This window comes from Pleurodeles waltl, chromosome 7, assembly GCF_031143425.1.
Source record: "Pleurodeles waltl isolate 20211129_DDA chromosome 7, aPleWal1.hap1.20221129, whole genome shotgun sequence".
Lineage (NCBI taxonomy): Eukaryota > Metazoa > Chordata > Amphibia > Caudata > Salamandridae > Pleurodeles > Pleurodeles waltl.
Genome location: NC_090446.1, coordinates 1,022,644,488 through 1,022,661,901, shown reverse-complemented (window position 1 = coordinate 1,022,661,901; position 17,414 = coordinate 1,022,644,488). Strand labels below are relative to the sequence as shown.

The 17,414-nt window shown below is 46.6% G+C and overlaps 1 protein-coding gene across 2 annotated transcripts in view; it reads right to left on the bottom strand.

Annotated features, from left to right (window-relative positions):
* The window catches only part of ABCA5 (ATP binding cassette subfamily A member 5), a 1,006,180-nt gene that overhangs the window by 696,357 nt on the left and 292,409 nt on the right, over positions 1-17,414 (bottom strand). For both annotated transcript variants that reach the window (XM_069199839.1, XM_069199840.1), the window contains exon 11: positions 6,353-6,411. In XM_069199839.1, coding sequence (XP_069055940.1) covers positions 6,353-6,411 — 59 coding nt within the window. The remainder of the gene's footprint in view (positions 1-6,352; positions 6,412-17,414) is intronic.

Here is a 17,414-nt window from a genome sequence, read left to right as displayed (position 1 = left end):
GCTGCCTGGGCGAGCGATTCCTCAATAGGTACTTTCAAAGGTTTAGCACAGGCTTTACCAACTTATCAGGATGCTCCATCTTTATTAGATTTAACTAGGGCCCTAGCTGGATTACAGAAGGAAGTTCTTTCCTTAAAGCAAGAGAACCTGGAGTTGCACACTGAACGACAGCGGTATAAACCACAAGACACCCCCTGGGGAGGAGTCAAACTAAAATAAAGATCTCCAGTACTACAGGCCCCTCGGTTTGACCCATCTATTCATGTTCCTAGACCCAATTCAGGACCAACGACTTCCAACACAAAACCCATGCAGGTAATGGTCACAACACCATCCCCTGTGCCCTTTGCTCCTCCAGAAAGGTTTTTTGGGGATAGTGCCAGGTTCAACATTTTTCTTACCCAGTGCCAGCTACAGTTTTTGTGTCGGGCAGCTGCATTCCACAATGATGCTGCAAAGGTAGCTTTTATTATCTCTTATTTGGGAGGCAAGGCAGCTAATTGGTCTATTCCGCTGGTGGAGCGCAATGACCCTATACTGTATGATTTGAACCAGTTCAAGGAAGCCTTGCGGAAACTGTTCACCAAACACCTCTTCGTGCAAGCCAGTGACAATGAGTTGCTGAATTTGCACCAGGAAAACAATGATCTACTGTCCTATATCGCCTCTTTCAATCGGTTGGTGGCAGAGACTGAGTGGCCCGAGGAGAAGAGGACTTCCCTCTTCTATTGTGGCCTTCGGGATGATCTCAAGGATGTTCTAGCCCAAATTGTGGAACCTCCTACGGAGTGTTCAGAGTTCATTGACCTGGTGGTACGATTGGATCACCGCTTGAGTGAACGTAAGGGAGAAAAAGTACGGGGTGACACACGCTTAGTGGTGCTCAAAACCGAGTAAAAGGAGTCCACCATTCACACTCATGACACACCTGAGCCCAGGCAAATTGGCATTGTGCAGGGCCCACTATCTAAGGAAGAGAAAGAACATATGAAAAAATTGAAACTGTGTTTATACTGCGGTAAAGCAGGGCACTTTGCTTGGGAATGTCCTAACAAGCCTACTGCTTCAAAGAAAGCCATTGGCGTGGTAACAGGGCCTGAATTCTCTCTACCTGACCAGGCGGAAAACTAACTGGCTTGATAACTTAAACCAGAGTGGACAATTATCAAGCGCTTCTTTCAATATGGTCTCACATCTTCTGGCTAATACCACCACTCCAGTACCTCACCATCTAACTCTTATTGTGACGTTAGTGTTGTACCCTCAGGTTCATAAGGTCATTCCCATATTGCTTGACTCTGGGGCTACCAGAAACGTTTTAGACTTGGGTTTGGCTAAAACCCTAAATATTACGACTGTCAGAAAAGATGTCCCTGAACAAGTCAGAGCCGTGGATGGCTCAGACTTGTCCTCCAGGCTTATAGTTTATCAAACAACACCCTTGTCCATGCTTTGTGCAAACAACCATACAGAACAAATTCAGTTTGACCTCATAGATATCCCAGTATTTGAAGCCATTTTGGGGATACCCTGGCTTCAGTTACACAATCCCAAATTTGACTGGGCAGCAAGGACAGTGACATTAGGCGCTAAACATTGCTGGCACTCTTGTTACCAAGACAAACCATTACTAGTGACACCCTTGCATTGTGGGTCCACACATAGTACGGCTATCAAGCCGAACGACATACTAGCCATTACTGCACTGTATAAAGACTTCCATGATGTCTTTAGTGAACAGAAGGCCACCCAGCTGCCGCCACATAGGTCTGAGAATCGATACCTGCAAGACTACCTGGATGATCTATTTGCCAAGGGTTTAATTCATCATTCAACGTCACCAGTATCATCGTCTTTGTTCTTTGAACCCAAGAAGAATTGTGAGTTGTGTGCCTGTATACATTATCGCGCATTGGACAAAGTGACATTAATAAAATTGGTATCCACTTCCGTTGATCCTGGTACTTTTAGATCAGGTACGTCAGTCGACCATTTATACTAAACTCAACCTCCAGGGCGCCCACCACTTGATCCGAGTGATGAAGGGGGATGAGTGGAAGACTACGTTCTGAACTAAATTCGGACTCTTCGAGTACACAGTGATGCCCTTCGGGTTGTGTAACGCTCCTGCAGAGTTTCAATTTTTCATCAATGAAGTGCTGCAGGAGTTTCTGGATATCTGTGTAGTGGTATACATAGACGACATTTTGATCGATTCATCTTCCACTGAGGAACATATAGGGCATGTAAGAGCGGTTTTACAACGGCTTTGTGACCATCATCTCTTCGCAAAGCTGGAAAAATGTGTTTTTCACGTTACAACTGTAGAAATTCCTGGGATATGTGATCACTCCAGATGGAATTTCCATGGATAGGTCCTAGGTACATGCCATCTTAGATTGGGTAGTCCCAAGATCCATCAAGGATGTGCAACAGTTTTTGGGCTACGCAAAATTTCATTAGAGATTTATACCCTACTTTTCTACTGTGGTATCTCCCATAACTCGTCGACTACGAAAGGGGGTTAAGTTCCTCTGGGATGCAGAAGCTGAGAAAGCCTTCCAACATCTTAAAAACACATTCACTGAAGCACCCATTCTCCATCATCCCGACCCGGTTCAGCCATTTTTCGTGGAAGCAGATGCTTCCCAAATGGCAGTGGGTGGTGTCTTGTCCCAACAAGATCCTGAGTCTGGGCATTTCCATCCAGTAGCTTATTTCTCAAAGAAATTGATACCCACAGAGCAAAATTACATGGTGGCGGAGCGGGAACTTCTGGCCATCAAGCTTGCCTTCCAGGAATGGCGTCACCACCTACTAGGAGCTAGACATATCGTAACTATTTACACAGATCATCGTTGTCAAGGATGGGTTTCTCCTCTGATGATGCGCTAGAACAGGTCAGAAGCATTATACCCCCCGAAAAAATCGTGGCCGTGTGCACTTCCCAAGAGTTCCTTGAGAAAATATGGGTAGTCCAACACTGGGTTCCCTGTTCAACTGATGTTTATGAAAAAGAGGGTTTACTATACCATGCTGATCAGTTGTTGGTCCCTACCAAAGAATTACGGGAGAGAGTGTTACATTGGGGACATGATTCTGTCCTCGCAGGTCACCCGGCTGAGAAAAAGATGTTAGATCTCAAAGATGGTTTTGGTGGCCCACACTTGTGCACAATGTCAGAAGCTACATCCAGACTTGTTCCACCTGTGTTCGGGCTAAAACCCCACATACTCCAGCCACAGGATTGTTACTTCCCATGCCAATTGCGGTGGCCCCATGGCATACCATAAGTATGGATTTTATTTCTGATCTCCCAGCTTCCAATGGACACACTGTCAAATGGGTGGTTGTAGATTACCTAACTAAAATGGCTCATTTTGTTCCATTAAAATGCCTCCCAACGGCTTCCAAGCTCTCTTATTGGTTTGTCCAACACACTGTACGGCTTCATGGGCTGCCCACCACAATTGTTTCTGATCGTGGACCTCAATTTATATCACGGTTTTGGCGTAGCTTCTGTTCCTCTGTCAGTATGGACGTCCGCTTGTCCTCTGCATATCATCCACAAACGGATGGGCAGACGGAACGTGCCAACCAATTGCTGGAGCAAATCCTAAGATGTTACATTGACACATGGTCTACTGAGTGGAATAAGGCTTTACCTCTTGTTGAATTTGTATATAACAACAGTGTCCACAAGGCTACTGGAGTATCCCCCATTTCAACAACGACCTCCCCCCGAAGATACAGGGTGCCTGGCTTGACCGGCAAAACGTGGCAGTGTTTTGTCTCTTTCTCTTCCACTCCACCTTTCCTTTTGGGACACCTGTCGGGGTTTCTGTGTTCACCAGGAAGTGCCGAGAGGTGTTCCAGGCGGTCGGGGGTGGGCATACCATCACCCCTGCAGACATCCTGCTTTTCAGGTGAGTGGCCCCATCTCAACACCATACACTTTTAGAACACAATATGAACTTTTATGCACCACTCTTAATCAATATATTCTCACATTGCCAAATAATTACTGCTCACCTCCCATTTCCACAAACCTTTTCCATTATTAGATACATTTCCATCTTCATCTGTTATTTACAAATCCTTCCAAATGTCTCCAGACAGAATCAAAACAAAGACAGAGCTGGCCTGGAAAAAAGATTTAATGCAATGTCTGCAAATACTGCACAGACCCTCTACTTTGTCTACCATTGTCTAATATTTACCCCTGTGACTCTAAAATCATTTTCTCCAAATACAACCTCTTCTTGTTGGTCCTGTTCATGCTCAACTGCTGATTTAAACCACATGTTATTTGAATGCCCTCCTATAATCAATTTTGGAAACTAGTTTGAACTCAAATTATTAGGATTTTTAAAGTAACCATCCCTTTTTCCTTATTATTATCTTTTTAGGTAGTTTGTCACCTCAGTGGCCTTGCACAACCATAACTTATAAATTGATAGGTCTATTACGGGCTGTTGCTTTTCACTTGCTAACATCAAACTGGAAACAACCCCAAAATGTTACCTTTAGGTCCTGTTGGAACACCATTTGCTTTAATCACAGACTTGTTACTATGGGGGTAATTCCTACATTGGCAGGCGGCGGTCGCCACCCGCCAAGCGGGAACCGCCGAATGACCGCGCCGCGGTCAAAAGACCGCGGCGGCCATTCTGGCTTTCCCGCTGGGCCGGCCCAGCGGGAAACCCCCTTCTACGAGGATGCCGGCTCCGAATGGAGCCGGCGGAGTCGAAGGGGTGCGACGGGTGCAGTGGCACCCTTCGCGATTTTCAGTGTCTGCAAAGCAAACACTGAAAATCTTTATGGGGCCCTGTTAGGGGGATGCCAGTGGCATGGGCAGTGCAGGGGCCCCCAGGGGCCTCCCCGACACCCGTTAACGCCATCCTGTTCACCGCCAGGAACAGGATGGCGGTAAGGGGGTCGGAATCCCCATGGCGGCGCTGAGGATTCCCTGGGCCAGGGGTAAACCGGCGGGAAACCGCCGGTTGCCCTTTTCTGACCGCGGCTTTACTGCCGCGGTCAGAATGGCCCAGGAAGCACCGCCAGCCTGTTGGCGGTGCTTCCGTCATTTTAGCCCCTACGGTCGGCGACCGCCAGGGTTAGAATGACCCCCTATGTCTCTCCTGTATCTCCAGCTGTAAAGAGGGACCTCTTATAGCTTCCATTAACTACGTATTTATCCTATTCTACATTATCTACTAATACAATTATAACTATATCAGATGAAGTACGGAAGCCACCTTGAATTTCACCCTATTGTCTTTGTTATACTACTAAAGAATGTATATAGTTTTATAAACTTTTGGGTATGATGTTTATTTTTCTTCTTTTTATGTCTACAGTTTCCATTTACCATTTTTTCAGACTTTAAAAGTTTACTTCTATCATTGTCTAAAATTATAAAATGTACTCATATATTGTTCCTTTGCTCGCTAATCCTCCCTCCCCATATTCTATTTTTACTTCTATAGTTTCTGAACAGTGTAGTATGTATATCATTTATACTTATATAAATGTTTGATAATCTCTTCTCATATGTATTACATTACACATTTACTACTTTCACCTATTTTTATGGTTAATAGAACTTTTACCGTTGTATCACTATTGTTTTTAAATTATGTTTTAATAAAGTCGAACTTAAAAAAAGAACAAAAATAAAATGTGGCTTTTCTTTCTTCTGTTTTGTTTTTCTAGCTGTACATTGACAAGCAGAAAGGAGATATTTATGGCCACGTTTATTTTTTCCCTCCGTAGGCAATTAGAATTTTTCTGCATGTTTCTACAAATTCCACACAACCGTCCCTTTTCTTGCAACAAAGATCTGAAAGCTTTTTTCTTGTATTTAATTTTGCACTAGAAATTTAATTTTTCATCTTTATGTTCGCAAACATGCTCTGTTTTGTATGAAGTATCTCACCACAGAAATAACGGGCAAATCAATTGGCCTAACTACAAGTTAAAAAGAGATATTCCAAGACACATTTGTGGTTTTAGCAACATTACAATCACGCTGTCTGTCTCACTAAAAAGCTTCCTACTTCTTCACTCAAGCTCTACGAGACACACATATTTCAGTACAGGATAAACATGTGCATATTCTGCAATGTTTAATGGATATTTGTAGTGCCTAACACTACCACTAGTAAATACTATAAGGTAAGGAACAAAAAGTGGGCAGAGCTGAAAGGGCAGTTGGTAAAATAACTTCAGTGGTTAAGACAGAGGGCAGTATTATCAAGATGCATTAGCCGGCATAGGAAGCACAACAGCATGCAAGGAGAATGGATAATCAATATAACATGATGTCACAAATAGAGAAAAAATCACTCACCTCTCAGAGCTTCCACATTCTCATCCTTCTTTCTGAAAGTCTTTTGAACACCAGTGATTCTGACAGATGAAAAAGTATACAAAACATTTAAGGACAATCGATGATAACTTTGAGTATATGTTTATGAAAGAGGGCATATTTCTTTACTGAGGACATGAAGAAAGATAAAAATCAAAGACGATGAAACCAAAGTTGGAAGAGAGACAGAGTGAAGGACTTGGGACTCATAAAAAAGACCAGCAGTACACTGTAGGACCAGGGGTACATGGAACGAGCAAGGGCACAATGAAGGACTAAGGACAAGAGCGATAATGAGGGACTAAGGTCAAGAGAGATAATGAAGTAATGGGGACCACCAGACACGACAACGAACCAAAGGCACATAACGAACAGATGAAAAACTGGGGGCTGCATAAAACAAAAGGGCACAGTTAAGGACCAGCCACGTAATTAAATATCACAAAACACAGAGTGGGTGAGTCAAAATAAGCATTCCAAACACAAAAAATAAAAGAATAGTGTTTACATCTGTGGCACATAAAATGCTTAGGAGGAAAACTGTAGAACATATAAAATAACACAGGGACAAAACACAAATAATAGTATAATAAGGAATAGTTATGTATATTGAGGAACTGAGAACGGAATAAACAATCAAATGTAGACAAATATACCAGAGGGTGTGTCAAACCCTGATCGGGGATGTGGTGGGTTGGGGCTGCATGTGGGGCACAGGGAAGGCAGGGGTTTCTAGACTACGGCCATGGAGGCTGGGGTAATTTCCCTCTAATGTTCCTAGGTTAATCTTACTATGGCTCTGCAAAACTTGACTATGTTTAATCCCTTCCACACTTGACTCTCTGGTATAAAAGGCAAGTAGTCACGGGCTTCTCAGAGGTGATCATGCAGGTGTAAAACAGTCTCAGAACTCAATAAACACCAGCAGAGCAATAACATTACCGTCCAGCTCAGTGCTCCTCTTCAATACAGAAAAGTACTTTATTACACTCAGCGGCGGCTCCTCTGATATGGCAGAGAAGCGTCACCCCCATCCCGCCAACAGAAGCAGTTGCAAATCTTTTACAATAAAACTATGTTTATTATTGTTTTATTGTAAAAGGGGTGGGCCATGGGGTTTGATAGGGACAGAGGAGGAGTGTACAGCAATCCCCTCAGTGTGCATGTATGTCTGGCTGGCTGTCTTGGCCGGCCATACACACATGTGCATTAGGATCTCTCCAACCCATCACTGTGTTGCCGGTTTGGGGACAGCAGGCAGAGGTTCCCACTCTGCTTCGGAGCGCTAAGCCAGGGTGCTCCGGCCCATCCTAATGCTGTTTAAAAGCAGTGTTAGGATTGGCTGCAGGGCAGGCTGGGAGCCTGTGTCTGCTGTGACAGAGAAGCAGTGCCCAGAAGGCAGCGAGGAAGGTAAGTTTTTTAAAAAATTACTATTATTTTTGTTTGTCCTTCCCCCCGCCATGCGCTGTGCCACCTCTCCCCCCCTACAAGCCATAACTGATTACACTACAAAACACAATACCACACAGAACACTATAGTATCAGATAGTTGCTAGATGGGTATGAGGCTAAAATAGCTAGGAAGCCTGGCACACTCCTAGTTACCCCTCTTCCTTCTACGTCTTCCCCCTTTCTGGGGCCCACCTGAAGCTTAACCAGTGAAAAAGCCAGGCTTTGCCTCTTGGATGTAGGAGCCTCTGGTTAGGCTTTATTAGAAGTTCAGTTAAGTTTCTCACCCATCTCTGGGTGGCAGTAGGCCTCGGGTCAGCCTCTGGCTCACTGTCTGTGGTCACTGCAAGCATGCCAATCATGCCACACTTGAGTCAAGCAGGCGTGGGTCAAACAGTGGAGTCCCATACACAGTGGCAGCTTTCTTTAAACATGGGCCCTCTTTTGGACTTGACGGTGTCAGCAACAGATAGGCCTTGAAGTGGTATCAGCCCAGTTCTTCTGAGCTGGTGAGTCTTGCTGCCTACCGCTAGGACCTCCCCTGGAATAAGGCAATTTTGCTGGGCACCTTCCAGGGGTAGGTGCTGGGGCAATGAACTGGCAGCTTCAAGGCGCTATGGGCAAAAGCGGCTGAGCCTAGGCAGGTGCAGCGGGTTGCAGAATTCATCTCTGGCAACGCTGGTGGCTCAAACACTAATCGACCAGTGGCACATTCACACCAACAGTTGTCCACTGAGGCGCACAAAAAGGTGCTACTTAGCAACGTCAACCCCTTCTTCAGATTTTGGCAAGTGCCATGCTCTACACAGCGGGGATGGCAAAAGAATCAGTTCAGACACACTTTGGGCTCTGCGATTCTTCCTCGGAGATGAGAACCATCTCCAATACTGGAACATGTCAGTCACATTCTTTCATGCTTCTCTGGTGGGCAAGCCCTAGCACCGGGTGTAATTGTTTCTGTCCACACTAGCAGTCAATTCCTCCTGCAGGTTTGGCTCGCTACTTCTCATTTCATCTAGGCATGATTCTCCGGGTGCCTTTGTTTCAGAAGTCACTGGGATGGAAAACTTGAACGCTGGTCAAAAAGAAGCCGGTGAAAATCACATTGGTCTCAAAGCTTGTTCTCAAACGTCTGAGCATCATACCAGAAGAAAACTGTAGGAAGTTGGCTCTGTATGTGCTATTTCAAAGTAAGGAATAGCATGCACAGAGTCCAAGGGTTCCCCTTAGAGGTAAAATAGTGGTAAAAATAGATAATACTAATGCTCTATTTTGTGGTAGTGTGGTCGAGCAGTAGGCTTATCCAAGGAGTAGTGTTAAGCATTTGTTGTACATACACATAGACAATAAATGAGGTACACACACTCAGAGACAAATCCAGCCAATAGGTTTTTATATAGAAAAATATCTTTTCTTAGTTTATTTTAAGAACCACAGGTTCAAATTCTACATGTAATATCTCTTTCGAAAGGTATTGCAGGTAAGTACTTTAGGAACTTCAAATCATCAAAATTGCATGTATACTTTTCAAGTTATTCACAAATAGCTGTTTTAAATGTGGACACAGTGCAATTTTCACAGTTCCTAGGGGAGGTAAGTATTTGTTAGGTTAACCAGGTAAGTAAGACACTTACAGGGCTTAGTTCTTGGTCCAAGGTAGCCCACCGTTGGGGGTTCAGAGCAACCCCAAAGTCACCACACCAGCAGCTCAGGGCCGGTCAGGTGCAGAGTTCAAAGTGGTGCCCAAAACACATAGGCTAGAATGGAGAGAAGGGGGTGCCCCGGTTCCGGTCTGCTTGCAGGTAAGTACCCGCGTCTTCGGAGGGCAGACCAGGGGGGTTTTGTAGGGCACCGGGGGGGACACAAGCCCACACAGAAATTTCACCCTCAGCAGCGCGGGGGCGGCCGGGTGCAGTGTAGAAACAAGCGTCGGGTTTGTAATGGAAGTCAATGGGAGATCTAGGGATCTCTTCAGCGCTGCAGGCCGGCAAGGGGGGGGTTCCTCGGGGAAACCTCCACTTGGTCAAGGGAGAGGGACTCCTGGGGGTCACTCCTCCAGTGAAAGTCCGGTCCTTCAGGTCCTGGGGGCTGCGGGTGCAGGGTCTCTCCCAGGTGTCGGGACTTAGGATTCAAAGAGTCGCGGTCAGGGGAAGCCTCGGGATTCCCTCTGCAGGCGGCGCTGTGGGGGCTCAGGGGGGACAGGTTTTTGTACTCACAGTCTTAGAGTAGTCCTGGGGTCCCTCCTGAGGTGTTGGATCGCCACCAGCCGAGTCGGGGTCGCCGGGTGCAGTGTTGCAAGTCTCACGCTTCTTGCGGGGAGCTTGCAGGGTTCTTTAAAGCTGCTGGAAACAAAGTTGCAGCTTTTCTTGGAGCAGGTCCGCTGTCCTCGGGAGTTTCTTGTCTTTTCGAAGCAGGGGCAGTCCTCAGAGGATGTCGAGGTCGCTGGTCCCTTTGGAAGGCGTCACTGGAGCAGGATCTTTGGAAGGCAGGAGACAGGCCGGTGAGTTTCTGGAGCCAAGGCAGTTGTCGTCTTCTGGTCTTCCTCTGCAGGGGTTTTCAGCTAGGCAGTCCTTCTTCTTGTAGTTGCAGGAATCTGATTTTCTAGGGTTCAGGGTAGCCCTTAAATACTAAATTTAAGGGCGTGTTTAGGTCTGGGGGGTTAGTAGCCAATGGCTACTAGCCCTGAGGGTGGGTACACCCTCTTTGTGCCTCCTCCCAAGGGGAGGGGGTCACAATCCTACCCCTATTGGGGGAATCCTCCATCTGCAAGATGGAGGATTTCTAAAAGTTAGAGTCACTTCAGCTCAGGACACCTTAGGGGCTGTCCTGACTGGCCAGTGACTCCTCCTTGTTTTTCTCATTATTTTCTCCGGCCTTGCCGCCAAAAAGTGGGGCCTGGCCGGAGGGGGCGGGCAACTCCACTAGCTGGAGTGTCCTGCTGGGTTGGCACAAAGGAGGTGAGCCTTTGAGGCTCACCGCCAGGTGTGACAATTCCTGCCCGGGGGAGGTGTTAGCATCTCCACCCAGTGCAGGCGTTGTTACTGGCCTCAGAGTGACAAAGGCACTCTCCCCATGGGGCCAGCAACATGTCTCGGTTTGTGGCAGGCTGCTAAAACTAGTCAGCCTACACAGATAGTCGGTTAAGTTTCAGGGGGCACCTCTAAGGTGCCCTCTGGGGTGCATTTTATAATAAAATGTACACTGGCATCAGTGTGCATTTATTGTGCTGAGAAGTTTGATACCAAACTTCCCAGTTTTCAGTGTAGCCATTATGGTGCTGTGGAGTTCGTGTTTGACAAACTCCCAGACCATATACTCTTATGGCTACCCTGCACTTACAATGTCTAAGGTTTTGTTTAGACACTGTAGGGGTACCATGCTCATGCACTGGTACCCTCACCTATGGTATAGTGCACCCTGCCTTAGGGCTGTAAGGCCTGCTAGAGGGGTGTCTTACCTATACTGCATAGGCAGTGAGAGGCTGGCATGGCACCCTGAGGGGAGTGCCATGTCGACTTACTCGTTTTGTCCTCACTAGCACACACAAGCTGGCAAGCAGTGTGTCTGTGCTGAGTGAGAGGTCTCCAGGGTGGCATAAGACATGCTGCAGCCCTTAGAGACCTTCCTTGGCATCAGTGCCCTTGGTACTAGAAGTACCAGTTACAAGGGACTTATCTGGATGCCAGGGTCTGCCAATTGTGGATACAAAAGTACAGGTTAGGGAAAGAACACTGGTGCTGGGGCCTGGTTAGCAGGCCTCAGCACACTTTCAATTGTAAACATAGCATCAGCAAAGGAAAAAAGTCAGGGGGCAACCATGCCAAGGAGGCATTTCCTTACACAACCCCCCCCCAAACGAAAGAGGATGAGACTAACCTTTCCCAAGAGAGTCTTCATTTTCTAAGTGGAAGAACCTGGAAAGGCCATCTGCATTGGCATGGGCAGTCCCAGGTCTGTGTTCCACTATAAAGTCCATTCCCTGTAGGGAGATGGACCACCTCAACAGTTTAGGATTTTCACCTTTCATTTAAATCAGCCATTTGAGAGGTCTGTGGTCAGTTTGAACTAGGAAGTGAGTCCCAAAGAGGTATGGTCTCAGCTTCTTCAGGGACCAAACCACAGCAAAGGCCTCCCTCTCAATGGCACTCCAACGCTGCTCCCTGGGGAGTAACCTCCTGCTAATGAAAGCAACAGGCTGGTCAAGGCCATCATCATTTGTTTGGGACAAAACTGCCCCTATCCCATGTTCAGAGGCATCAGTCTGCACAATGAACTGCTTAGAATAATCTGGAGCTTTTAGAACTGGTGCTGAGCACATTGCTTGTTTCAGGGTGTCAAAGGCCTGTTGGCATTCCACAGTCCAGTTCACTTTCTTGGGCATTTTCTTGGAGGTGAGCTCAGTGAGGGCTGTCACAATGGATCCATATCCCTTCACAAACCTCCTGTAATACCCAGTCAAGCCAAGGAATGCCCTGACTTGAGTCTGGGTTTTTGGAGCTACCCAGTCCAGAATAGTCTGGATCTTGGGTTGGAGTGGCTGAACTTGGCCTCCACCTACAAGGTGGCCCAAGTAAACCACAGTTCCCTGCCCTATCTGGCATTTGGATGCCTTGATAGAGAGGCCTGCAGATTGCAGAGCCTTCAAAACCTTCTTCAGGTGGACCAGGTGATCCTGCCAGGTGGAGCTAAAGACAGCAATATCATCAAGATAAGCTGTGCTAAAGGACTCCAAGCCAGCAAGGACTTGATTCACCAACCTTTGGAAGGTGGCAGGGGCATTCTTTAAACCAAAGGGCATAACAGTAAACTGATAATGCCCATCAGGTGTGGAGAATGCTGTTTTCTCTTTTGCTCCAGGTGCCATTTTTATTTGCCAGTACCCTGCTGTCAAGTCAAAGGTACTTAAGAATTTGGCAGCACCTAATTTATCTATGAGCTCATCAGCTCTTGGAATTGGGTGAGCATCTGTCTTGGTGACAGAATTGAGCCCTCTGTAGTCCACACAAAACCTCATCTCTTTCTTTCCATCTTTGGTGTGAGGTTTGGGGACTAAGACCACTGGGCTAGCCCAGGGGCTGTCAGAGCGCTCAATTACTCCCAATTCCAGCATCTTGTGGACTTCCACCTTGATGCTTTCCTTAACATGGTCAGATTGTCTAAAGATTTTGTTCTTGACAGGCATGCTGTCTCCTGTGTCCACATCATGGGTACACAGGTGTGTCTGACCAGGGGTTAAGGAGAAGAGTTCAGGAAACTGTTGTAGGACTCTCCTACAATCAGCTTGCTGTTGGCCAGAGAGGGTGTCGGAGTAGATCACTCCATCTACTGTGCCATCTTTTGGGTCTGATGACAGAAGATCAGGGAGAGGTTCACTCTCTGCCTCCTGATCCTCATCTGTTACCATCAACAGATTCACATCAGCCCTGTCATGGAAGAGCTTAAGGCGGTTCACATGGATCACCCTCTTGGGGCTCCTGCTTGTGCCCAGGTCCACCAGGTAGGTGACCTGACTCTTCCTTTCTAGTACTGGGTAAGGGCCACTCCATTTGTCCTGGAGTGCCCTGGGAGCCACAGGCTCCAGAACCCAGACTTTCTGCCCTGGTTGGAACTCAACCAGTGCAGCCTTTTGGTCATACCAAAACTTCTGGAGCTGTTGGCTGGCCTCAAGGTTTTTGGTTGCCTTTTCCATGTACTCTGCCATTCTAGAGCGAAGGCCAAGTACATAGTCCACTATGTCCTGTTTAGGCTAATGGAGAGGTCTCTCCCAGCCTTCTTTAACAAGGGCAAGTGGTCCCCTTACCGGATGACCAAACAGAAGTTCAAAGGGTGAGAATCCTACTCCCTTCTGTGGCACCTCTCTGTAAGCGAAAAGCAGACATGGCAAGAGGACATCCCATCTCCTTTTGAGTTTTTCTGGGAGCCCCATGATCATGCCTTTTAATGTCTTGTTGAATCTCTCAACCAAGCCATTAGTTTGTGGATGGTATGGTGTAGTGAATTTATAAGTCACTCCACACTCATTCCACATGTGCTTTAGGTATGCTGACATGAAGTTGGTACCTCTGTCAGACACCACCTCCTTAGGGAAACCCACTCTGGTAAAGATACCAATGAGGGCCTTGGCTACTGCAGGGGCAGTAGTCGACCTAAGGGGAATAGCTTCAGGATACCTGGTAGCATGATCCACTACTACCAGGATATACATATTTCCTGAGGCTGTGGGAGGTTCTAGTGGACCAACTATGTCCACACCCACTCTTTCAAAGGGAACCCCCACCACTGGAAGTGGAATGAGGGGGGCCTTTGGATGCCCACCTGTCTTACCACTGGCTTGACAGGTGGGGCAGGAGAGGCAAAACTCCTTAACCATGTTGGACATATTGGGCCAGTAGAAGTGGTTGACTAACCTCTCCCACGTCTTGGTTTGTCCCAAATGTCCAGCAAGGGGAATGTCATGGGCCAATGTTAGGATGAACTTCCTGAACAGCTGAGGCACTCCCACTCTCCTAGTGGCACCAGGTTTGGGGTCTCTAGCCTCAGTGTACAGGAGTCCATCTTCCCAATAGACCCTATGTGTTCCATTTTTCTTGCCTTTGGACTCTTCAGCAGCTTGCTGCCTAAGGCCTTCAAGAGAGGGACAGGTTTCTTGTCCCTTACACAGCTCCTCCCTCGAGGGTCCCCCTGGGCCTAAGAGCTCAACCTGGTAAGGTTCAAGCTCCAAAGGCTCAGTTCCCTCAGAGGGCAGAACTTCTTCCTGAGAAGAGAGGTTCCCTTTCTTTTGCTGTGTTGCAGTTGGTTTCCCAACTGACTTTCCTGTTCTCTTGGTAGGCTGGGCCATTCTTCCAGACTCCAGCTCTACTTGTTCACCCTGTGCCTTGCACTGTGCTCTTGTTTTCACACACACCAGTTCAGGGATACCCAGCATTGCTGCATGGGTTTTTAGTTCTACCTCAGCCCATGCTGAGGACTCCAGGTCATTTCCAAGCAGACAGTCCACTGGGATATTTGAGGAGACCACCACCTGTTTCAGGCCATTGACCCCTCCCCATTCTAAAGTAACCATTGCCATGGGATGTACTTTTCTCTGATTGTCAGCGTTGGTGACTGTGTAAGTTTTTCCAGTCAAGTATTGGCCAGGGGAAACCAGTTTCTCTGTCACCATGGTGACACTGGCACCTGTATCCCTCAGGCCCTCTATTCTAGTCCCATTAATTAAGAGTTGCTGTCTGTATTTTTGCATGTTAGGCGGCCAGACAGCTAGTGTGGCTAAATCCACCCCACCCTCAGAAACTAGAGTAGCTTCAGTGTGGACCCTGATTTGCTCTGGGCACACTGTTGATCCCACTTGGAGACTAGCCATACCAGTGTTACCTGGATGGGAGTTTGGAGTGGAACCTTTCTTGGGACAGGCCTTGTCTCCAGTTTGGTGTCCATGCTGTTTACAGCTATGACACCAGGCCTTTTTGGGATCAAAGTTTTTACCCTTGTACCCATTGTTTTGTGAAGAGGCTCTGGGCCCACCCTCCTGTGCAGGTTTTTGGGGGCCTGTAGAAGACTCTTTACTATTTTTAGTTTTGGTTGTCTCATCACCCTTCCCCTGGGGAGTCTTTGTGACCCCTTTCTTTTGGTCACCCCCTGTTGAAGTCTTGGACACCCTTGTCTTGACCCAATGGTCCGCCTTCTTTCCCAATTCTTGGGGAGAAATTGGTCCTAGGTCTACCAGATGCTGATGCAGTTTATCATTGAAACAATTACTCAATAGGTGTTCTTTCACAAATAAATTGTACAGCCCATCATAATTACTTACACCACTGCCTTGAATCCAACCATCTAGTGTTTTCACTGAGTAGTCAACAAAGTCAACCCAGGTCTGGCTCGAGGATTTTTGAGCCCCCCTGAACCTAATCCTGTACTCCTCAGTGGAGAATCCAAAGCCCTCAATCAGGGTACCCTTCATGAGGTCATAAGATTCTGCATCTTTTCCAGAGAGTGTGAGGAGTCTATCCCTACACTTTCCAGTGAACATTTCCCAAAGGAGAGCACCCCAGTGAGATCTGTTCACTTTTCTGGTTACACAAGCCCTCTCAAAAGCTGTGAACCACTTGGTGATGTCATCACCATCTTCATATTTTGTCACAATCCCTTTGGGGATTTTTAACATGTCAGGAGAATCTCTGACCCTATTTATATTGCTGCCACCATTGATGGGTCCTAGGCCCATCTCTTGTCTTTCCCTTTCTATGGCTAGGAGCTGTCTCTCTAAAGCCAATCTTTTGGCCATCCTGGCTAACAGGAGGTCATCTTCACTGAGAGCATCCTCAGTGATTTCAGAAATGTGGGACCCTCCTGTGAGGGACTCACTATTTCTGACTAACACAGTTGGAGACAGGACTTGAGGGGTCCTGTTCTCCCTATTTAGGACTGGAGGAGGGACATTGGCCTCCAAGTCACTAATTTCTTCCTCTGTGATGTCATCATCAGAGGGGTTGGCTTTTTCAAACTCTGCCAACAGCTCCTGGAGCTGAATTTTGGTAGGTCTGGAGCCAATGGTTATTTTTTTGATATTACAGAGAGACCTTAGCTCCCTCATCTTAAGATGGAGGTAAGGTGTGGTGTCGAGTTCCACCACCTGCATCTCTGTATCAGACATTATTCTGCTAAGAGTTGGAATACTTTTTTAAGAATCTAAAACTGTTTCTAGAATCTAATTCAAACTTTTAACAAACTTTTAAACTCTAAAAAGACAATGCTAAACAGGGACTTAACACACAAGGCCCTAGCAGGACTTTTAAGAATTTAGAAAAATTTCAAATTGCAAAAATGAATTTCTAATGACAATTTTGGAATTTGTCGTGTGATCAGGTATTGGCTGAGTAGTCCAGCAAATGCAAAGTCTTGTACCCCACCGCTGATCCACCAATGTAGGAAGTTGGCTCTGTATGTGCTATTTCAAAGTAAGGAATAGCATGCACAGAGTCCAAGGGTTCCCCTTAGAGGTAAAATAGTGGTAAAAATAGATAATACTAATGCTCTATTTTGTGGTAGTGTGGTCGAGCAGTAGGCTTATCCAAGGAGTAGTGTTAAGCATTTGTTGTACATACACATAGACAATAAATGAGGTACACACACTCAGAGACAAATCCAGCCAATAGGTTTTTATATAGAAAAATATATTTTCTTAGTTTATTTTAAGAACCACAGGTTCAAATTCTACATGTAATATCTCATTCGAAAGGTATTGCAGGTAAGTACTTTAGGAACTTCAAATCATCAAAATTGCATGTATACTTTTCAAGTTATTCACAAATAGCTGTTTTAAAAGTGGACACAGTGCAATTTTCACAGTTCCTAGGGGAGGTAAGTATTTGTTAGGTTAACCAGGTAAGTAAGACACTTACAGGGCTTAGTTCTTGGTCCAAGGTAGCCCACCGTTGGGGGTTCAGAGCAACCCCAAAGTCACCACACCAGCAGCTCAGGGCCGGTCAGGTGCAGAGTTCAAAGTGGTGCCCAAAACACATAGGCTAGAATGGAGAGAAGGGGGTGCCCCGGTTCCGGTCTGCTTGCAGGTAAGTACCCGCGTCTTCGGAGGGCAGAC